The 23,800-nt window shown below is 37.9% G+C and overlaps 1 protein-coding gene across 3 annotated transcripts in view; it reads left to right on the top strand.

Moving 5' to 3' along the window:
- LOC140238371 (protein couch potato-like) overlaps nucleotides 1–20,095 on the top strand; it is a 127,398-nt gene extending 107,303 nt beyond the window's left edge. For 2 of the 3 annotated variants that reach the window (XM_072318305.1, XM_072318307.1), the window contains 8 exons: nucleotides 3,031–3,093; nucleotides 4,877–5,021; nucleotides 6,333–6,387; nucleotides 9,185–9,302; nucleotides 12,635–12,834; nucleotides 16,362–16,431; nucleotides 17,806–17,908; nucleotides 18,877–20,095. In XM_072318305.1, coding sequence (XP_072174406.1) covers nucleotides 3,031–3,093; nucleotides 4,877–5,021; nucleotides 6,333–6,387; nucleotides 9,185–9,302; nucleotides 12,635–12,834; nucleotides 16,362–16,431; nucleotides 17,806–17,908; nucleotides 18,877–18,962 — 840 coding nt within the window. In that variant the 3' untranslated portion in view covers nucleotides 18,963–20,095. Of the gene's footprint in view, nucleotides 1–3,030; nucleotides 3,094–4,876; nucleotides 5,022–6,332; nucleotides 6,388–9,184; nucleotides 9,303–12,634; nucleotides 12,835–16,361; nucleotides 16,432–17,805; nucleotides 17,914–18,876 lie in introns of all 3 variants that reach the window. The other variant, XM_072318306.1, reaches the window with a different exon arrangement.
- Nucleotides 20,096–23,800: the final 3,705 nt, after the last annotated feature.

The raw sequence follows: 23,800 nt of genomic DNA, 5'->3' as shown, positions 1-23,800 counted from the left end.
AACTTAAACCAAAGTCTCTAAGAACTTAATTTTTCCAGAACGCTTCCTTTCTGCCAAAATACCAAATCTTTTCAGAATAGATTTGTCTGAAAAAATGGCAATATATATTCATTTGCACAAATCATACAATTTGGAACCAAAGAGCTATGTAGCATTACATTTTGAACTTGTCTGTTAACGGCATTGGGTCAGAAGTTATCACTGAGAAATATCTGAATGAGCAAATAGATTTTGAAGGGGAAAGTCTGGATAAAAGACTTTGCTGTTAATTTGCCACAAATGAAATGTAAAGATTGGATTCTACATGAATCTATGCAGATTATTTGAAGGAGAACAATATCAAAGATTTGGAGAATGATTTAAAACTTTAAAAGTTTAAGCTTCTGCTTCATTTGTATAGGACCATGAAAATGGAAGTATTGATAAAATATCACGAGATGACCCTTTGCTCTAGATTTCTGAGCGATAATGAATTCTTCGTATTTCCTACCCCATGAATTACACACCACCAATCTCCCCCCAAAAGGATGTCTTGTCCAGTTCTATGATCAATGTAAAATCATACCTTCCTATATAGAGGAAGTTCACCCAGAGTCAAAAGGACATGATTTGAAGCAACCCTAGTAAAAAATTAGTTTGATGGCAAAGTGTTCAATGAAAACCTGTTGTAAGTGCTGAAATGAAATACTGAAACAGCTTCAGCAAAACTCAAGAGAGGCTGTGCACATCTTTTTAGAAAAAAATGAATTTAACCCGTTGAGGACGAGTCGCGAGGATACTCGGGCGGGGGTCTAAGGGAAATGCGTGTTGTAGCAAAATCAGTCCGCCCTCAATTGGTTAAAGTGCTGCAGTGGAGAATGTGTGGCATAAAAAAAATTGCATTCTTAGCAGAAATATATCTGGTCTGGTAGTGTTGCACAATTCTCATCCCCTAAACTTCAGAAATGAGCTTTGATCCCCTGCATATGAACAGGGTACCACTGCACTTTTCCCTCTCGCGCACCGCACCAAGATACCTGGCATGCCGCACAGGGGTCGTAAGTGGCCGTAACACGAGTGACACAATTATTAGTCGGCATACCTGGGATTCCTCGCAGACAGAGGGCAGTGTTGGATCAAAGCTGCTCCTGTCTTCTGTTTACGAGCTTTCTTGTCGCCTCGGACCCCGTTCTCATGCCAAACACTAGCGGCTCTGATTATCTGACTTTGTTCACACAACTTGGAATACTGTGGTAAAATTATTTCTACGTATGTGAACAATATTGGGATAAAAGTGTAGTGTAGTAATTAATTTTGTATCAGGTTTTTTTCTAAGTTGACGTATTATGTTTTCACCTGGGATGAAAATCAAATAATTTGAGTCCTAAAACAGATGCATGCGAGAGCTTCAAAATGTGAAATCATGAGTTGTCAATAAGAATATCATTACTGAATATCTTCTTTTTATGATCTAAATAGATTTTGTGTTTCATGACACTGAAATCTTATTTGTATTTCACCTTCAACTTTGGCTGAATGTTGTCATTTATCTGAATATGCTAGCATGTTAACTTTGATATCAGCTTAAGATTATGTCGAAAAGCTAGATTTAGAATAGTGCAAAAAGTTCTGTTACATTCCTTAAAGTCACATACATTTGGCAGTCAAAGGAGCTGGTGACCAATTCTTTATCCTCATGTCTACCATAACACTTGTGTATCACTCACTGTGATACTTGAAAAGGGGTCGTCAGTCTGTCTGTCTGGTTGGGAGACACATGGTTAGAAGTGTGGGGGAAATGCACGAGACTGAATGCAGCCCGAACCAAAGTAGAGACCAATCCTGTTTCATTGTTGACTCAAGCCGAGCAGCCAAGCTACAGCTCATCAACCACACTAGCCTTATTGTTTTTTAACGCAGTGCACAAACATTCTTAATTCTAAAAACAGTTTCCCATGATAGACTCCTCTGTAGAACTACTACTGTGCCCTCCATTTTCTTTTTCCCATCCAATTATAAGGACAGACAGAAAAAACAAATAAGTCATTCATCGTTTTCCCTGTTATCAGTAAAAACATTGCCCCTTTTTGGCTGCATAACATAAAGAGAGGTTGCAAACATCAATAGAAAGATATAGTAGATGTCAGTACTTGATTTAGTGATGCATCAGACATTACTCTGTAGTTTCAAATGTATCATACCTGTGTGTTACAATACCATCATAAAGATGTTATAAAATATATAATGAACAGTTCTCTAGTCTAGCTTAATGCCGCATACAGGGTTCTGTATGCAAGAGAGGCTTGCAAAAACTCCTAAACTGAAGAGAATTCCACGAGTTTAGCACTAATGATCTGTGGAAGGTGATCTTATCAACTGAAGGTTCCCATACAGTGAATGTAGTTCAACATCTAACTAAGATAGCACTGGATGGCATTGACGCTGTAATTACGATCTCAGGTTGACATCTGCCACTCACATTTCTCCTGTCATGCAGGAATTTGATTGCAAATGGACTTGTCCTCTAGTTTCATGATTAATGATGGTCATCTCATTTTTTGTCTCCATTTTCTTTTCTCTATCATCTCTCCCCTCCATATATCTTCATTAATGGTTCTCTTCCATTATCCTACCAACTTGCCTCATACCTGCTTAACTTTTTCCTTTCCTAACACTACCTTGGCTATTTTTTTCTTTATGTATGGTATCTTTTCTCTCTATCAATTTCTATGTTGAGGACTGAACTACTTTCCTCCTCCTCTTCTTATTGTGATAATCTGTTTGTCTATCTGTTTTTATGTTTAACTTCTTGCTCTCTGTTCTTTTGTATACTAAAATCTGCATCTATTTCTCTCTTCATATCTCTGCATTCTGCTTTTTCTCTTCCTATATCACTTCACTCTCTATATATATTTCATATCTCTCTGTCCGTATGTCTGTCTCTTTCTCTCCTTCAATCCTCTGCTCTCGTACTTCCTCTCTCGTTCTTTCTATCTCTCTATTTTCTTTCCATCTCCAATCTTTCCGCTCCCCTCAATCTTCCACCCTCAGCCTGTGGGATTCGTCACGTTTGAATCGCGGGCAGGTGCAGAGGCAGCGAAGCAGGCACTTCAGGTGAGTAATTGTCGCCCCCTATAGGCAACGCTTTTTTAATAACAGGTTGTTGCACGTGACAAGGCGTGATGCCCCGTCCTTGTTTCATTGCAAGCCTGAAATACTCGACAGCTAGAACCAGAAAGGAAAAAAAAAAGATGAAAAAAAGGAATAAATATATGTGGGGTTGCCTAGTGTGACATGCCCACTAGTATTTGATATACTCCTCATAATTTTCACAGTGCCTTTATTAAGGGTGGTTGATATTACCATCTTGCCCTCCGGGGGCATTTCCATATTTGTTCGGAGAATAGTTGTTTGTCCTCCAATCTGGTATTGGATGCGGGGGGAGAAATCTTAGGTAAGGGGAGCCTCTGAAAGCCATCTCACAAGAAGGAAAATTGCTGTCACAGGCTGTCTTCAGAGACCTTTAATCATGAATGTTTGCCGAGGTCCGCCTCAGTGAGCGGCCTTTCTCGTTCCCGCTGGGCATCATTTCCCCCCCCCCCTTTTCCCCGGTTGTATGTTCCCAATGACTTTTGAAGGCAGCGTTAACCGCCAAGGGATGACCATGGGATCTGTGATGGGTATATCTATTTCTCAGATGAGTAGCTCTCTGTCCCTTCTCAGCTCCCTCTGAGAAATCAGCTTTTGTCTAAAAAAAAAAAAAAGAAAAGAAGAGAGAATAAAAAGGGAAACAAAAACAAACTCCACTTCCTGGATCTTGATTCCGTCGTTGCAGATGGTTGTGTAAGCTGATGCTCCGTGTTCCGTCAGCCAGAAAAACACTGACACAATTGGCAAATATCATCCCACCCCTTGATTGAATGGTCGGGGGTCTCTATTGACTCTCTGGCTCTCAGTGCAATATGTAGCAGTGGGGGTAAATCTGCATGTGGTATATCTCCTCATCACACAAGCTCAAGGGAGCACCTTGATAAGCTAATTCAGAGGAAGCTAACTCATTATGGCTCTCCCCTCACATTTTCTCACACTGAAGTGACTTATTACTGGTATAATTGACGTGACTGAAATCATCTTACATCAATCAATTATCTGTTAAAAGCGTGTAAATAACACCTATTTAAGTATAATTGTCCCATGTGACCTAATCAACTTTTCAACTCGAGTTGTCAAATCAGCTTATGTAGGGGTCAGAGATGCCAATGCAAAGAAGGTGTAGGAAGAAAATTTTGCAGCTTAGAGCAGCTTGCACATCATCAGAGAGAAAGGTTGAGAATATATCAAATACAATGGCATCTTGTCTGTATGTTATAGTATATATTTAAATGCAAACAAAGGGAAACTGTCCAGAAATTAATATTGTCTTTATAAGTGAAAAATTGAGCAAATAAAATGGGGCTTCTTCATGATGGAATCCCATTTTCTTTGCTCAATTTTTCACCTATATAATAATACCTATCTATAATTATTCATACACTGTCCTGTGCTTATGTCAAATAATTAATTTGCTGTATTTTGAAGTATTAGTAAATAAAACTGGTAATGGCCAATTTTGTTCAATTTCCAGTTGTTGTTTTTTTTTCACTCCAAAGTTGTGATGACCACATTCTTTTACCCCAAAGATGTGATGACCATTTTTAATTTTTTTTTGAAGTGGAATATATCTTTCGTTTTGTACATTTTATTACTGCTGGTCATGTAATCTGTAGGAATCTGAATTGATGCTGATTTAAAATGTCAGTGCACAAATTTAAACAAAGTCAACTGCTTTTCAGGTCGTTGAAATTTACATTGATAAGTACTATAAGTATTACTCATATCCTTTACAACATTGTAACAGGGAGTGCGCTTTGACCCGGAGCTACCGCAGACGATACGGCTCGAGTTTGCCAAATCCAACACCAAAGTGACCAAACCTAAACAGACATCGCCTTTACCTGCCATCAACCCTGTGGTGGGACCCCCTCTCACACCCAGAGATCCTTGTAAGTACTGAGCAGTTCCGCCCGTTTTCGATTTCCTCCATCCGTTTCATTTCCGTTCATGAACAGAAAGACAGAAAAAAATCCATGTTTCCTTACTTCATTTGCTTTGATGTCCTGTTGTTGAAAGTAATGTTGGCAATGTCTTCTTAAAGTGGCTTCTGGTCTAAAGTTATTGGCATAACCAGTTAAGACTGAAAGCATCACTGAACATTCACTTAACTTAATGCAATATTACTCTTTCAAGAAGATAAAGACATCTCTCCAGCCATTCTCACTCTTCCCCACCCACCTGATGTGTGGGTGTATTGTGGAACAGAAATAGCTTGTGAAGCAGCAGACATAGAATCATTGCCTTTTAATGTGACCATTTTCACTTTGCGGTTACTATTCATGTAGCATTTGTCTGCAGGGAAATTAGCATATGTGCACATTTGAGGGCAGTTAGCTAAAAGCTGCTGATGTACTTTGGCTGGTATATCCTTTTGAGAAATGAATGTCATAAAGTCATTGAAGATTTTGCTGTGACACAAAGGAGAGGACAGAGAGAGAGAGAGACAGACAGACAGACAGAGAAAGAGAGAAAGAGAGGGAGAGAGAATTCAAATGATCATAACTTTATGTATAGGAGCAAGTCATATTTCAGGAAGTGAATGGACAAGCAAGAAACTGATGATTAATTGACATGCCACCCGTAGCCTTTTATATCCCACCTGTAATTTCTTCCCTTTTTTTCTTCTCAACTCGTATCAAGAGCAGAGCTATTTACCATTAAAATAACATGTTAAAAACAGATGTTTCCATAGCAACCAGAGTTCCAGAAACCTTGGTTACTAATGTTTGGTAAACAGGTCTGTGTTCATTACCTGACAGAGAACAACCAAGCCCTCTGCTACTTTGAAAGGAGAAAGCATTGTTCAAGTTTCTTACATGGAATCATATTGCTGTCAAGGTTTTAAAGCCTCAAAGGGGAAATGCAAAATTTATGCCAGGTGTTTTTTTCGGCATTGTTTCTTTATATATAGGGTCCTAAGTAATAATGAAGCATTCTATCAGTACAGGGGAGAGACTCGGTACTGCAGAGGGATACATACCCATGATCGTATTCATTTAATGTCATATTTTGAAGCCTTTTTTCCACGATTAGTCATAGCTGTAATGATAGATTGGCTAATGACGCGTGCAGAGATGGTGACAAGCAACAGCTTTTATCCGCTCCAGATTGACCAACTATTGAATGTTTTTGTGAGTGGTTGCAAGCATGATGCATGTCTAAGTGTCCTTGTTCTCTTCCTATAAACTCTGTCATTGCAGATGATATTGGAACCGTTTTCCTACCTGGTGCACCGGAAAATTGGGCTCATCATCCGTAAGTCAGCTGATGTTTTTGTCTCTTGGACACGCGTTGTGTACTCGTTATTCAAAATAAAGCCAATTAGGCAGTAAATTTAATTTTACCTGATGTTTGTGTTTTTGTCCATGTAAACATTGACATGACAATGCTGGAATGTTAGATGTATACAGTATATAATACTACTCTAAGGGCCTATTGGATGCGTCAAATAAATGTGTTTGTGCGATGAAGTTATTTGTTCTACAATGGCAAACATCACATTCTTCGATCGTACTCCCCAAATGAAATCACAACACGAGAGTTTGTTTTTCAGATATTACTCATCATATTGACGAGGGAGTGAAGACATTTAACAGAATGGCATAACAAATCAATCTCAGACATATTGTTAGTCATGACCTTTGTGGTGACACGGTACAAGATTCCTCAAAACACTTTGTAGTGCCGTCTGCACACCTGTTTCTTGCCAATAACTATGTGATAAGTAGGTATTGGCAGGTGCATGGTACATTATAGAATATGGGTAGGTCATATAAGCCGGTAATGCCATTTTGTGTGGAGTCCATAACCCTCAAGAGATGGGTCAAGATTTCCATGGACCAATTTCATGTGAAAGCGAAAAAGTAGTTTCTGTTGTCAAGCTTGAAATAGATCAAGAATGTGTGATCTCTTACATGGTTTAGGTTTTTAATTCCCACAGCAACCTTTCTGTACATAATGTTACTGGCAATGTGAAGTTTTGGTGCTGGAAGGGGTATAGAGCTTTTAGGCAAGAGTTGAGGGGAGGGGGCAGGTGGTGGTGTTCCCATTTTAAGTTTGCATAAACTATTCTAGCTATGGTGCTACACATTTATGATGTTCCTGCAGAATATGTTGATATTTGAACTTCCCTTCCATAACATTCTTCATGGAAGTTGAGAAAAATAAAAACATGCAAATGGAAGTGAAGATCTGAGAATCATTCTAAAAAGGAAGAACAAGAAAGAATACTACAACCAGGTTTGTGCAACCCAGCGAAATAATGACCAGTCTGCTGAGCTATGTGCTGCCATGTTTGGACTGTGCAACCAGGCAGTTCCAATTGACACACAAGAGAGTTGTTGGAGACATGCATCCTTTCTTAAAACATTTATCAGAAACGCATCTCTGTCGACACCATGATCTGCTGGGGCAGGCGGCTTGACAAGAGGCTGGTTACGTAGGCTTATAGGGCTCTCTCATTCTATTTGCCAGCCCACTCGAGCATGTGAGTGCGATGGCCATGAATTTGGAGTCTGACTTGCTCGGAGTGAAGTTAGTTAAGTAGAAAACGGGAGCATGATAAGAACAATCAGACGGAACATTTACCTCCCCCGTTTCTACTTGTGGTCTTCCGATTTGTTCGGTGTATTTCTTTTGCCACTTCCCCCCGTCTGCGGTCGACGTGGCGCCGAAGGTTGCTTGTGGAATCCAATTGAGCCCCGCTGCCACGAATATGGCTCGTTGCCCAAATCGGCATGGAGTGATGTAGCAGTTCGCGTCAGAAGCCGCGGAATGCTTCACTTGTAGATGTGCTGAGTGCCAAATCAGCGGCAATGGTGTGACAGCCATGACAGTAATGTTCCATCTGCAAACAAACCATGGAAACAGATTGAACTATCTCTTTCCCGTCTCCCTCTCTCTCTCTCTCCATCTCTCTCTCTCTCTCTCTCTCTCCATCTCTCTCTCTTTCTCTCTCCCTCTCTCTCTTTCTATCTCCCTCCCTCTCTTTTTTCTCCCTCTCATTAGATTCTCTCTTTCTCCTTATAACTTTGCTTCTTTTTTTTTTTACTCTCACTCTTCTTTTTTTAAGGAGAGTTTGACGAGGGTAGAGAAAAAGGGAAGGAATGAGATTCATCTATGAGGAGATTAAGTTTTTTTTTGTGGACGCTAGGGAGAGATCACTTACCAAGAAATGATGGGCATGGCAAACAAGTGTTTGAAGCAATGGCAGGGTCATTTCACCAATTGTATCTGCCACCAATGGTGTGGCAGTGAACCTCATGGTCAGGACAATGCACTGTAAACCCCGGGGTGGGGGTGTGGTGGGGGAGGGGGAGGATGGAAGGATCGAGGGGGACTGGTAAGGCGGGGGCGAATCACTGTCTTAACCGTACTGTCAAGATTTCTTGCATTGAAACACAAATCGTCACATAATGGTAAGTTGTGTGACGACAGTTGTTAACCACACCCCAGCTCAAATGACACCTAACTCTCTGCTTCCCCTTGCCTATCCATCTGGTTATGAAACCTGGGAGTGCTTTGCCAGTGATGGGTATGTCCTGGGGCATATGTTTTGTTAAAAGCTGATCTGCACAGATATCCGGAATATCGCTGGATTATTATGGGATCAAGTTTTCTGTGTTGTCTCTACAGTGTGGCAGTAGCCTTTGTGTGGGAGTGTAGCATGCTTCATCTTCATTAGAGAGGATTTGGTGCCCACTTACTTTGGAGGAATCAATGTCATGATTTCGTCTGTGGCAAGTTTTGATCAAATGCATGGATGGATGAATTTGTCAGTTGGACCATGCAGCAAACTTTGTCAACATTTCCAAGTGAATTACTTGAAAATGCAGAATGGAAAAGGGCTACTCTAATTTAGGAGCCTGATTACTGTCTTTCCACGCTTAAGTTATTCACTGAGTAGATGTTCGGTAGAAAGGAACTTTACTTCAGATTCATAGAGTCCTACCTCTCATGTGAAGATGACAATGGTATGTACATTAGATGTCTAAAAGTTTTCAGTGTCTACTTACATTCTACCAATCAAATCTCGTGTTTTCTTTCCACTCAGGTTGTCCTACACGGAGTTGACACCCTCGACGGGCACAGTGCACCACCCCATGCTGGGTCAACCGGCCATCCATGCCCAGCTCCCCATCACGGATGGGGCCCGACTCACCTACGTCCTGGTAAGGAACCAGCCCCATTACTCTTCAGCTCCTACCAAAGGGCCTCACCAAAAATGACTCCCCCCTCACTCTCTCTATATCTAACATCACTTTGTGTGGGTTCATCATGTTTATCGCCTTTCCATTTTTTCAGGAACACTGGAGTCCTTTGACTCGCATCCCTAGCTCCTGCAGCCATTGGTTTAATATGACTCTTTAAAGACACCATAGCAATGATTCTACCTCATCTATACTTCTAATATTGAAGAGCACTACTTTTACAGAGAAATATTAGTAATTAAAGGCTTTTCTGCTTCCCAGCTGATCATCTTATTTCACACATACCGTCCAATAAATGTAGGCTGAGCTTAGCTTCACAATGGCTAGGAATATGCACTAAATACCTGTAGTTGATTACAAAGTTTGGTCAGCACATCACAAAATCCTGGAAGTTCAAATAAATAGGGTCTGATTAATCTTTATCAATGTTGCAAAATGATATGTATAGTTGTTACCAGATATCAGTTTGGTATTTAACTTTCAGTCTGCTTTCAAGTTTCAGGAAGAGAATTTTAGGGGCTTCATGATACAGATTTGCAAAAGTTAGGCTACAATTCAAAAACCAAATCACAGCAAAACACCCTTATTATTGGATAAGTAATGATATCGTATCATAATTTTTCTGCAAACATCTACAAGCAGATATGATAGCTCATGAAACATGCCTCCTGTGATGCTGATGTCTGTCGATACATGCTTGTGGAGTTGCTTCAACATTACCAGAGTATTTTCTTAATTATTCAAAGATGATGAACATCAGAAGTGTTAGCACAGGACTTATAGGAATATAGCCAAAATCTAACAAATACCTGATGTGAAAGTGGCATAAGCGTGATGAACTTAGATATCAACTGTATGCCTTTCCATTTATGAAACATGCTGTTGTCATGGCAATAAGTAGAAAAATTAGATGGAATTGACATGATTGTGGAAACTAGGTTTCAGCTGAAAAGAAATGTGCTTCTTGAAACAATACCATACATTGATAATTTAATGAATTTGTGGATAGCGAGACAGATATCTATAAGAACTAGGCACATGCAATAATTTTTATCTTACCAGCGATTAATCCCATGCAATATGAGATGTTAAAAAAAAATCAATAAGATTTTTTTTTCTTTCCTTCCTCTGTTAATGTAAAATACACATTGTATGCGCGTAAATTGTTCTTTTGGTATGTATGTGCAGTATGTGATGTGTGGATAATGAGTTTGCTTTGAAAGTATTCTTGACTGCTAGGCAAAGTAAAGCTGGGTTGTCCCTCTGAAGGATTTTATCTACTCCTTTAAGTACTGCAATATTTCACGTAGACTCATTCGTGTGTTGTTTTAGCTAAAAATCTTTGTTTTCATTGTTATTGTTAGAATAATTATCATATTTTTTCATTATTGTTATAATGATGATTATCAGAATCATCATTATTATTATCATTGTTAGCATTATGATATATAGGGAGGAATGCACACTATCTTGTTCTCCATCAATGTCAAATGACACAATGAAATGATATGATTGGGATCTCTAGTAAAGATGCCTCATGTCAAGTTACCTTGAAAATTCTTTGAATCAGCTGGTTAACTCTCATCAGGATCATTGATTTTTTTTTTTTTGCATTCAAGAAAGAAATGGATTAAACAAATGAAAGGGACAGAAAATAGAAAAGAGTTGACCACTTTGCAATGCAAGCAATTATCACGTACACACACACACACACACTCACACACCAACACTGACACAAAGCATGTGATTACATGGACACAGCTCCTGCACTCTGCCCTCCTTCGTTCCAAAAACAAAAATATATATCTACTTCAAATTCAGTTCCCCCCCTCAATTCTCTCAGATGAGATTCATTGCATTTGGATATCAAACAGTAAGATTTCTGGCTCTGTTACTTTCAAGTCGGTTTGGACAATGGAAGAAGAGATACAGCATTACTCTATTTGTGTTGTGAGAACTCCCCTCTTCGTTTTTCTTTATCTTTTTACAAAAACCACCTACCATCAATGCATTTCAAATTACCAGAGTTCTAAGTCACATAAAATGTTATATATTCTACTTACAGCTGATGCCCAAAAGAGTCTTGTATTTCTTTTCTATTTACTTCTGCTCAGGATGAAGCAAAAACAGACATAGTTTTGATGGTGAAGGCAAATCTTTAAATCTTTAAACATTACAGCATGCCTACCTATTATGTAGGCATAAATGCAGGCTAAATACAAATTATTAAAGAGAGATTTTTCCTCCTTCAACAATGGCATTGAGCGTCCTCTCTATGTGCAAGGTGTTCTATTTGAGGAATACTTTCTCGTATGTTCCCCCACTTCATAATTCCTCCAAGTTTCCTATATTTATGCATAGCTGTATATGAGCAAGGTGGCAGATGGCAGTACACAAAATACATAGAGTTTATTAACCCGTTGAGGACGAGTCCCGAGTATACTCAGGCAGGTGTTTATGGGAAATACTCCTTAATGGGTTAACTGCTTAAAAAGTGTTTTCCTTAGTTTTCCCAGTTTATTCTGAATATTGACTGTCCATACGTATTTATTGTCTATCACTTTTGATTTATTGCTTTATATTAGATCAATTAGAATGCTTTGTCATTAATGTTATAATATCAGGAGTGCAGTATGAGTTTGATGTCAAGAATTCTGGCAGAAATTTAATCCACTATAGCTTAGTTTTAGCAAAGATACCCTCAGTATGTTAGGATATTAGTTCTATCAGTTGATAATCTGAGGTAATTTCTGCAAATATGAATTGTCAAATTTATGACTTGTTTCATTCGTAGATTGACCACTGATGCAATGCTTATGATGAATATTGCTTTGGAACAGTTTTTTTTTTCACACTTTATTTGTGAATGTTAGATGTGCTAATGTGAATCACTCCGGCACCCACATTTTAAGATGTTGTGCATCACTTGCAACCTCTTTGGTAACCATGGAAACACTGCAGTGCCAAATGTGTAATCCCACACAGGTCTCCTTTCTAAATGTGAATCTACTTGTATTAAGCTGGATGAATGGGATTAGCTTCATTCTATGCTCATCATCACCTTAACTCATTGCTTGCAAAGTGTTCTGTAATACTTTTTTTTTTCTTTCACCACTTTAATGGTATGATTGTTTCAAAGTTTTGAAATGTTTAGTGTTAAACCAAGTCAGCCACTTTCATGGGCACGCGGGGATTGTTCCAAACTTATCAAACTCGAGTATGACATAGCCTAATTTTTAAATTCCTCCCCGTATCTCTTGGATGTCTGTTTGTTTGTCTCCACATATTTGCAGCCTCACCACACCCCCCAAGCCGTCGCACCTACCCCCACGCCACACACACCCCTCCCCCACCAAACCGCCATCCCAATCAGTATGGCCAACGCAGCCACAATGGTTGCCATGGCGAATTCAGGGGCGGCCTGCTCGACACTGTTTCTGGCCAACCTCGGGACGAGCACAACCGAGCAGGAATTACGCGACACACTCAGGTGGTGAGTTCTCCGATCACACTCTCTTGGGTCCCTTCTGCGGTAGAGCAGCAGCACCAATCCCTACCCACCTCCTCCCAAGGATCACTCGACTCTAGCTTCTTCATTCTTTTATACAAATGCATCACGAGCAACAGCCACAGTGAAAGAATACAGACTGAAATATTCACCTTAGGTGTTTGGCCAAAGAGCCCAGGGTATTTTCCTAGATAGAACTTATTCTCTTTTGTGTCATTATGTTAGAATTGGCTTAAAACACTTTCTTTTTTGTCTTGATGAGTGTATTCCCATGTAGAATCTTCGGGTCACTTTCATTGTCACTAATAGTTAAGAACCACCTGCAACCAGTGCTTACCAACAAAAATTTCTAAAAAGATAAAAATAAAGACAAAGTAGGGGCAACTCCCCTTTTCCACTTTGATTTTGATGCTTAAAGCTGTAATTACTTCTGCATTCTAACCAGGGCATACGAGGAAACAAAATGACACAATCAATGTGAGCACAAATGATTTAATGCTCAGCAAAGCTCTCAGTATCTTTGCTCTAAAAATTTGCTTATATTTGCTCATGAATTGTTAACTGGAAGAAGAATGGCTTCACGTGAGAAAGGCCAAATGTCAAGGTATGTAGTGTCTAGTCCCGATGAGGAATGCTGCATTCTGGGGGCCCAAAGCTGAGGACGTGTATGATGCCCACCCCAATCCTAAAACAAACCCAACAATGCCAGCAGGTGCACGCTGCTCTACTGATAGAAGGTTCATTATGCCAACACAACTACAAATTTTACCACTGGTATCTCACTCATAGTAAGTTATTTGTCTCTTCTTTCTTTTTTTATTTCTTTTTTTTTATAATTTCAATTTCCAATGCCATGAATAAATAGGGTCTAAAAGGCTGCTTCCTTCTATTGTCACTCTCCAAAAGACATAGCTAGCTTCTGCCGCACATCTTGCCTGAGGGCTTCATGAATGTGGATGAATGTCATTTGTCATGATCACTTGTAGTCAAGCAGAAAGGGGTCGCATTCTTTTTTTTTTTTGGTTTTTATTTCTGTAACAAAATGTCTCCCCCGCTGACGGATAGCAAAAGGTATGACATTCTGTCTTCCATAACCTCCGAGGATCTTAGGTATAATCTGTATATTGTACAGGTCAGTGTCCGAGGCTGTAACGTTGAAACCCTTTCTATGGAAAAAGGAAAAAATGATGAAGAAAACAGGAGAGATATTCCTCTGTCAACTGCAGATAGATGTAGATGTGATGGATATGGAAAGATACTTGTCTGTAGAGCATACAATATGAAGAAGATTTATCTGTGGGTCTCACGTCCTGGCAATTTTTACATTTGTACACTGTACACAGTTTGGGACATTGTGAACAACAAAGAAAAAAAAGGAAGAAATGTTTGTTATGACAGTTTCCGGTGTTTTGAAATAATGTGCTGAGATCTCTTGGTTTTTGCGTGGGATTAAGGATGATTAGAAAAAGCAACATTTTCATTCGCACTCACGGACTGATTTAATGCTGGTGATGATGTAAATACAGGAATTCTTCCCATTTTGGCAGTCACATGTTTTGTCACAGCAGAAAAAAACACTAACTGTAACTGACCCATGCATCCTGCCGTAACCACTTCACCTAGTTTGGGAGAGTTTGCAATTATTTGCTGACAGCAACTCTATTATTCTGTTGCAAGAAGTGTAACTGTAACACGCACACTACCACATGACCATCATGGGCACAAATTCATTTTTTTTTTCTTCTTTATTTCTTATTTTGAAATTCAATATTTCTAACTCTAGAATGCAAGCCTCATTTGTTACCTTCGGTCGTTTCTTGATTTTGCTGAAGCGCAGTTTAATAGAGCCCGCTTTGATTGACTGATATTCCACCATGCACGTCACTTGTACTGTCGTGGCACCAATAGACAGACATCATCACAAGCCATTCTGCCAATCTTCTTCTACTCCATTGTCCGAGGATGAAATTCATCAACCTCCCTTTCTAAGGCACCACAATGAATTGCCCCCGAAACAAACCCACCAAAACAAAGCAAACAAAACAAACAAAAAAGGACAGCTCTCTATATGATGTATGAAGCAGTGTTGCCGTTATACTGTTTCTGTCTTATATCATCATGCTTAAATGACAGACATTGTGCAGAAGAGGGATGTTACTTCCTGTGTACTGCTTCAGGTATTTTATCACCAGCTGTCAGGAAAACTATGGAGCTTGTATTTTTTGTCTTTTTTCTTTCATCTAAGCTTGCATATCTATTTCACTGTCTTTAGGGACAGAAAAAGAGAATAGCAAACCCTTTGGCGATGCAAAACAAGACACATTTATGAAAGATCATACAGAGGAGGACATTAATGGCTGGTACTTTGCAGCTCTTTCAGGACTTACGTTTGTTTGTTTTTTTATAACGTTGTTATTGAATCATTTCAGTAGGGGAATAGAAGATCAAACTGGCCATAAGTGTCTTGTCATTCCATGCAGAATTAGAATGTGGTCTCCTTTTTGGATCAGTATCATAGAGTGATGTAGCAAATTCAAATCTTCATTGTACTCTTTTATGGAAATCTGAAGTAGATGTGTAAACAACCAATGACTTGAATTACTCTACCGTAGGATTTTCCGCAATATAATGCAATTTTGTGTGGGCCCAATAGTAGTCTGATTTTCCAAGATTTTTTGTCTTTTTTTTTTTTTGGGGGGGGGTTAGTTGCAATCTACAATGTACTGTTTCCACACATGTGAAAGAAAATTGTCTTTCTGATTTTTTTTAAATTCTTTATTGGATAATGATGACAGAGAATATGGAAGTCAGCTGTGAAGTTTTGACTTATGATTATGAAATCATAATGTCATTGATGGAAATGAGAAACGTAAGATTAAAACTTTACCTGACATCCTGGCTCAAGATGATCAAATAATTTGGCTATAATTCACATAAGATTCAAGGTTAAAGATGCTGTTTTATATTAAGGTGGCTCAGGATCAGAACAGGATGAATCTTACTGATTGAGCTGTGTGATGATGTTCACATGCTTGACAAAAAAGAAAACAAAGCAAAGCAAAAAGTACAAACCTCAAACACCCCAGCTTACAAAAGTTTTGAGAATTACCTTCTTTCATTATAAAAAAAAATATATCTTTGGACAAATAGTGCAGTGCTAATAAATCATTTATTCTCATACTTCTGGCAGTGGAAATATTGAATATAATAAATCAAGTCACTTACGGATTCTTGCCTCCTTGAAACATTTGGAGTTTAATATCATAACCCTAATTCTTTTTCTAACTCCATATTTACACTGTATCAGAGACTATATGCCTACAGCTTAGATTTTTCAAGCTGGAAACAATGGTAAAGAGTGCCTTTGATTATTTGTTAAACACACTGTGTGATGTGAGGGGGTTGTGTCGATGTTGTATCTATGCTGCTATGCAAAGCACTGTAATATTTTCATGAGCATTCTTTTGACAAATGTGCCTGTTCTTTTTCACCCGTCTCCTTCACGTCTGCAGCCTCCCAGGCTTTAATCGACTACGCATGCACAACAAAGGGGGCGCACCATGCTGCTTTGTTGAATTCCAGGTAAATAAGAGTCAATCAACCCAATTACGAACTAATAATCATATTGGTAGGTGTCCATAAGTCTTTCTGTTTGTTTGTTTTTTCTTTTCTGGTCTTCAAGCAGTCAGAGAAATTCCCCAAGAGTGCAGGGAAGGCTAGTATGTCTAGGAAGTCGTAGTATTTCAGCAGATGGCAGGTTACAGGGGTGAAATCAATCTACTCTCTTTGAAATAAAGGGGAAGAGAAGTATAAGAAAAAAAAAAGTATATGTATATATATATGACCAAAATCTATCATGTGAATTAGATTGCTCAACTGCTGAGTTTTTGATAATGAAATTCACTTTGTCCTCTCTGATATAATTTTTACATGAGATGCATATAATATTTTAACCGGTGACCTGCGATTAGGTTTGTGCAGCTAAAACAGTAGCCATTTGATCTGGAGAATATGGGTAGAATCCAGTTTATTGAATCAATCCAAGCCATTAAAAAGTAAGATGAAGTAAACATACATGACCTACCCGAGGAAATGCATGTCAGTGACTTTTCTGTAGTAGTGCATGATGTGTATCATAAAATGACTGCCAGCTGCTAGCCCAGCCTGTTAAAGTATCAGCAAGCCAGGCATTGACCTTTCAGATTTAGATTGATCCAATTTTTGCATCATTCATGAATCAATTTTAGAACATGTCTGGAAAATTCAGTCTGTTTTCATTCAGACTGTCAGTGGATAAATAGGAGTTTGATTCACTTTGCATGATCCGTTGGTATTGCTTTGCATTTGTCCAATCCATTGCCATCAACGGAGATTGAAAACAAGGGAAATGACTTGTGTTCCAAATCCATTACCCTCTAGAGGAAATATTTACCTTAGCTTTTGTTGCCGTTCCTTTTTGGCCCCGTTCTCCTTCCGTCATTCAAATTCATGTCCCTCTCTCCCTCTCACTTTGTCATTCTCTACTGCTTTATCACTTTTACTTTTACTTTCACTGTCCTTTCTTTGTGTTTGCATTTATACATTTTTTTTTACTCATTTCTATTCACTATCGTATCTCTCTCACTCTCTCTATGAATTCTGCGTCCTTTCTTGCATGTGTATATTTTTCTTTGCTCATTTCTTTTATCTTCTTTATATATTCCCTCAATATATTCCCTCAATATATTGCCTCAATTTCTTCTTGAACTCTCATTTTCTTTCCAACACACACTCTCTCACTCTCTCTCTCTCTCTATATATATATTTGTCAATTCCTGTAACAATCTCTCATTCCTCATCCTATGTCAATTCCTGCCCCATCTCTCTCTCTCTCATTTTCTTCCTCTCTATCTCTATTCATCCTTCCCTCTATCACACACACTCTCTCTCTCTCTCTCCGTTCTGTCCCTCTTACAGAATGTGGGCTTCGCCATGCAGGCGCTGGCCCACCTCCAGGGGCTGATGTTGAAGTCCAGTGACCGCGGTGGCCTTCGAGTGGAGTTTGCCAAGGCAAATATGGGTGAGGTGAGGCCTAGACTACCGGTTTAGATGTGCTATCCACTGGATGAGTCTGGGTTAATTGATTAATTGATTGATTGATTGATGGATGGATGGATGGATGGATGGTTGTATGGATGGATAGGTAGATAGATGGATGGATGGATGGATAGATAGATGGATGGATAAATAGATTGATGGATGGATGGATGGATGGAAGAATGAATGACTGAATAGATGGATGGATAGATGGATGGATAAATGGTTTGATTGACTCTCAAACTGAAAATTGGTTTGTAAAGGTAGAGAGAGTGAGAGACATAGTGAATGATGTGGATAGACAGATAGATAGAAAGATGAATAGAAATATAACTATAGGGTCATCAAGTGTTGCATGGGAACACATAGAGCTAGGTTTGTGGATGTCAGTAATTGCAATATCATGTTTCGACTCTTTCTCTGAAACACAACCATTGGCTGAGCCCAGTACAATGACATGATCAAACTGAAAACGAAATATAAAAAGAAAGGAAAATGAAAATGAAATGATACTCTGAATCAAGATATGTCCAATTTGTGTCACTCTTTTTTGTTAATCATATTTTCATTTCTAAAAAAAAAAAAAATGATTTGAATGGATAGCATTACCATTATTGGTTAGTTATCAATTTTATCAAATGTCTCTCATATTAGTCCATCTGTTTTTATGTTGTGTAAAGAGACAGTGACCTGCTAGACCTATTGACCAATGTAGTGTAAAATGATTGGACTTGCACATATGGAAAATTAAGTACCATCACCCCTGACATTGATGATTGAAGGGGGAAGGGGGGGGGGGGGGACAGAACCACAAGAAATATATTGCTTCTTGTCATAGTAGTATTCAGACAAGTGTTATTGGTCCTCAGCCATGGATTGGCATTTGATACATGTATTCATTCCAGTGTGATCTAACTATGGCTCCACTCTGATTCTTTAACTTTACTACAGCCCAAGAGAGTAGACCTGAACACACCTCGCCTCTCGCCTTCAATGCATCCTCAACTGGTGTTCCAATGATGCAGTTACCATGGTAACAACCAACCATCCAAACTAAATGGTGCATTTATGAGAGCTAAAGGATGTCATTTTAGCCTAGCAGTTCTATATTATGTGTATATTATGTTTATTTAAAGAAAAGGGCAAAGAAGACCAATTTGATATTGTTTATAATGAATACATCATTTCAGAGAAATATCTTGAAATTGATACCTTCAGATGTTTATATTTTGAAGAAGAAAAATGATGTGTAATCCTGAGTACATATTTGGATCAGAAATGAATTCCCAGTGTTTGTGTATATTGTATTGTACTGTGATTGTAGATTTTGATGATCTGAGAATATTAGAAATTCTATTGAGTGCAGTTTATTACTTTGTTGTAGGTGATATTGATCTGTAGATTTTTTTTTTCTTTATAAATCATGTTTATTTATGTGATTATCATGAATATGACTATGTTGGATCTTGAGGATTATTTTATACACATGAAATTGTGGAATCTAATTAAAAATCTAATAAAATGAAAGGCAATTTAATCTTTATTTTTTGGCTGCATATTTAAAAGGAAAATGCCTTTTTAAAATTTCTCAATATTTTTGGATTTTTTTTTTTCATACATTTACCAGTACTGGCATAATATGGATACATTTGAACTTAACAGTGTGTGCTTATGTGTAATATTTATTATGTTGCAAAATATGTCACATATTGAGGCACACTTACACCAAGCTTGACCTAAGATGGTCACATATCACAAATTTTTCACGTTTGTACAACATATTTTTCACAGTTTAAAGCCAAGTCACTTGCTTACTGCACAATTAATGTTTCAAGCCCATTCCATTCTATACCTATAAGTCTTTATCATGCACACCGTAGGCACGAAACACCACTCTTTTGTGTGTTTTACATTAAGTAGTATGTCTGCTCCTCTTAATTCTCACGCACCCACATAGATACCATGGCCTATTATATATACAGCAAGTGCACGCCAGAAGAAATTGTAACGTGAAAATCTATCATTCCTGCGCAACATCCTTAAAAAGGCATGGTTCCTTTCAAGGTATCGCCAAACGCAAATACTTTCCACGCACGTTAGAGACACCCAAGAATAATAGACACACAGCTTTACACACCCCACCTATATATTTACACACACACACACACATACACACACACACATTCACCCACCTACCCACACACGCTCACACAATTATTCACTCTTTTGTGTCCTTGTTGCCCGTTCTTGCTGGATCAATCCAGTTCGAACACGTCCACCTCTGCACCACCGATAGCTAGTAAACGGCCAGATTAGCAGAGTAGGAGCCAACAGACTTGCCGAGATCTGGCTTCAGTCGATTGTGTGTAGGTGAAGGAAATGAATTTGTAAACAATGGTGCATTCTTTTTTTTTCTTTTTATTCAACGAATGTAAAGAAAATATCTTTTGTTTTCTTTATGAAGGAGAGCGAAGTCAAGTGACCTATATGATTTTTAATGCAGGCAAGGAAGATATGCTACCATCCATTTGTGTAACCAGAAAGTGCTAGAATTGTGAAGTTTCTTTGTTTCAATTTGATGATGATGATGATGACAAGCTGACGTTTGATATGATTTGATAAGAAAACCATGGCTGGTATTGTTATGTAAATATTGAGCTATACATTTCTGGTACTATATGACTCAGCAGGGTACTTCATGATGTATACAGTGTCTCTACTGTAGCTAGATTTCATCTTTTGTTCTTTTTTTCTCTCTCTCCATGAAGTGAACTTTTACAGTTTCCTCTCACACTGAATTAACCAAAGAGAATTTGTGCATGTGGAAATTGCACCTACTTCCGCAAAACATCCCGAGTATGAAGAAAGAATTTGTTCAAGCAGTTTTATACTTGTACCATGTGGTACTGAAAATTGTTGTTGACTTTTCTCTTTTTTTTGGTGCAAAATTTGATATTCTGGTAAGGCATTATGGTATCTTGATTGCATGGCTTGTCATCTCAAGGGAAGAAAAAAAATGAGTCAAATCACATGCAATTGTTTTGTTCTCTAACCTTTACAAGAATCACCAAATCACAAAGATCTTAGAAAGATCCTAGAAAGATAGCCATCAATACTTTTTCATCTTTTGAACTCAGGTGATTTTACCTGAAGAGTGCTGTCAGTGATAATTGATAGTAAGTCCAGACAAGTCCCAGTCTCATGAGATTGAAATGACAAGTAAATATACCATGGAATAAAACATCATTAAGTTGATGACTTTGTTTAATTCTAATGATTAAAAGAAGAAAAGAAAAGTGGTATGATTAGGGGTATGAAGCCAATGCTGTATATTATGTTGACATTACCAAAATGTGCAGGCACAACATATACACATCAATGTATCACTGGTCAATCAAATTTGTCCATTTTGATTGGCCATTTATTTGCTGTTTTGATTCTGAAGACATCAAATTTCACTATGTCAAAACTCAAGTGCAAGGGAACACAGTTTTCCTTTTCTGATTTTTTGTTTTCGTTAGATCATCAAAGACATTTACCTTGAGTATGATGCCAAACTTGCTCCGTTTGGTTATAAAAAAAGTGCCTGTTTTGGATAAGAGAAAAAGATGACTATTTGTATGTAAATATGGTATACATAATTACGATAAACGTTAGTGTGTAGTTTGTACGGTAATATGGTTGTAATTTATACATTTTAGTGACTATTAAAGAAATTGAAATGTTGAATGTTGAAAAGTCCATTTGAAGTCCATATACATGTATTCCCAATTTTTTGACCGTTTACATTTTCCCTTTTCATTTATTAAATAGATGGTTGGTATGAAAAAAAAAAAAGAGAAATGTCATTCAAGACACAACAGTGCCATGCAACAGTTGTGATGACTAAAATCATATTATCATGTGATACTCTTCTACACAGTGTTAAGAGCAGAAGGCATTATAACTTTTTATGGGACTGACTGTGACATATACAATATGAAATGACCATGGGGGCCGTGGAAAGATTCTCTCTCTTTAGCACAATGAACGCATTTTTACCGGCCTTGTTCACAACGATTTCAAATTGGCATAGGCTTCTACGAGGATGTCGCATTTGAGAGAACTACTCCTAGGGGGTACAGCTGATGTGGTTGCAAGGTCCTTGGAAGACTTGGGAGTTTTGCACAACTGAAATACTACACTGCACACAGAGAGATCTACACCAGAGTTCAGTGCAGGTTTTGTGTGTTTCTTCAGTCGACTAGAGCTCATCTGAATGAAAATGGATGCCGAATAAATGTTGTGTTAACGGATTGGATGCAAATCAAAATATCTCAAAATCATACAAGACCAGGGACTGACCAACATCTTTTGCACTGATTTGGGCATGTATATGAATCCCTATGGATGATTTTATCCTTGACTTTATTTTTTTTTCTCTGTAGTCTGATTAAGTAGGCCCCTGTGAAAGCTTGATCTTGCAAACAATACTTTTTTTTTCTTATTTTCATTTGGCCTTGATATGCGATTGAGTTTGTCCTCTTGTCATTTATGGAATTTTCAATTGAATATCAGTAAATTTGTCAAGATTCATTTATACATTTCTTTCTCGTTCTTAGTATGTCTTTCTTGAGTTGTGTGTTCAGGATGAATGTGCCGAGTGTCTGTTTCAAATAATTCCTGAAATGAGTGGACAGAAAGTCATTATAATTATTGGAATGCCGGTGGCAAGGATAATGTGTTTTGAGTGACTGAAGTTGTGTTTTTGCACCCCATTGCCCTCCCTGCATGAATTAGATAAGCATCCGAGTCTCTTAGCATTCATACAATTTAACACAAAGTAACAGAACAGGGTACATGATCAACAATTTTGAAAGTGCTCTCAAATACCTGATAGGGCCACCATTCATAGACTCTTACTGATAGATACCAACATAGGCTAATATTCTGACCAATAGAACTGGAAATACTTTATTCTTAAAGGGTCAGGGAAAGGTAAGACAATTGTTGCAATCCCAAGATACAAATATAATAATAATGCATGGTATAGTCCCAAGTTGAAGTTCATGACTATTTGGCAAAAAGAAAAAAAAGTTGATTGTATTAATAGCTGCTGCAGTGTGCAAATTTTTTTTCCATTTCTTTCATCCTTTCTTTCTCAATTTATGAGATTTCCAAGAAGAAGGCAGTAATAAGTTATTTAACCCATTCCATACTGACTTCTGAAATGTCCATAAATTTAGTGTGCAGACCACTAGGTTCCCGTATGGAACAGATTAAACTACTGCCCCAGTACCCAGCTTCATGGTACGAATGGACATTGGTTTTTGTAATTCTCTAGCCACCACAAATACAGTAAATCTTCAAACATTTTTGAGTTGGGTTAACAAAAATTGAATACCAGACATTACATGCCCATTTGTTTACTTCTGACAAACTTATATTTCGACTTAAAAATAAGAAAAAGAATATGATATCTATTGATTTGCAGATGAGATTAATGATCAGTAATTTATGATCCACATATTGGACAGCATAAGTATATCTCTTATCCCATTTTATTTTTGTCTCTTCCTGTTAGATCACAGATTTTTTTTTTCACATTGCAAGCAATTATCATAACCCTATCCCCATATTTTTTTCTGTATTACTAATGGATTTAATAATAATAATAATTGTGGTGGTGATGATGATAGCAGTGAAAAAAAAATATTAAAAAAATGAACACAGTGAGGGAGAGAGAGAGAGAGAGAGAGAGAGAGAGAAGCTAGGGTTAAACAGACAAATGCATGTAAACATGTTACAAAGAAAACAAAAATGTATGGACTTGAATCGTGAAAAAAAAAAGGTTTGAAAAGGAAGACTATTGAATGTAGTACAGTATAGTAGATTA

This window comes from Diadema setosum, chromosome 14 (genome assembly GCF_964275005.1).
Source record: "Diadema setosum chromosome 14, eeDiaSeto1, whole genome shotgun sequence".
Classification (NCBI taxonomy): domain Eukaryota; kingdom Metazoa; phylum Echinodermata; class Echinoidea; order Diadematoida; family Diadematidae; genus Diadema; species Diadema setosum.
This window is presented reverse-complemented; position numbering and strand designations above follow the sequence as displayed.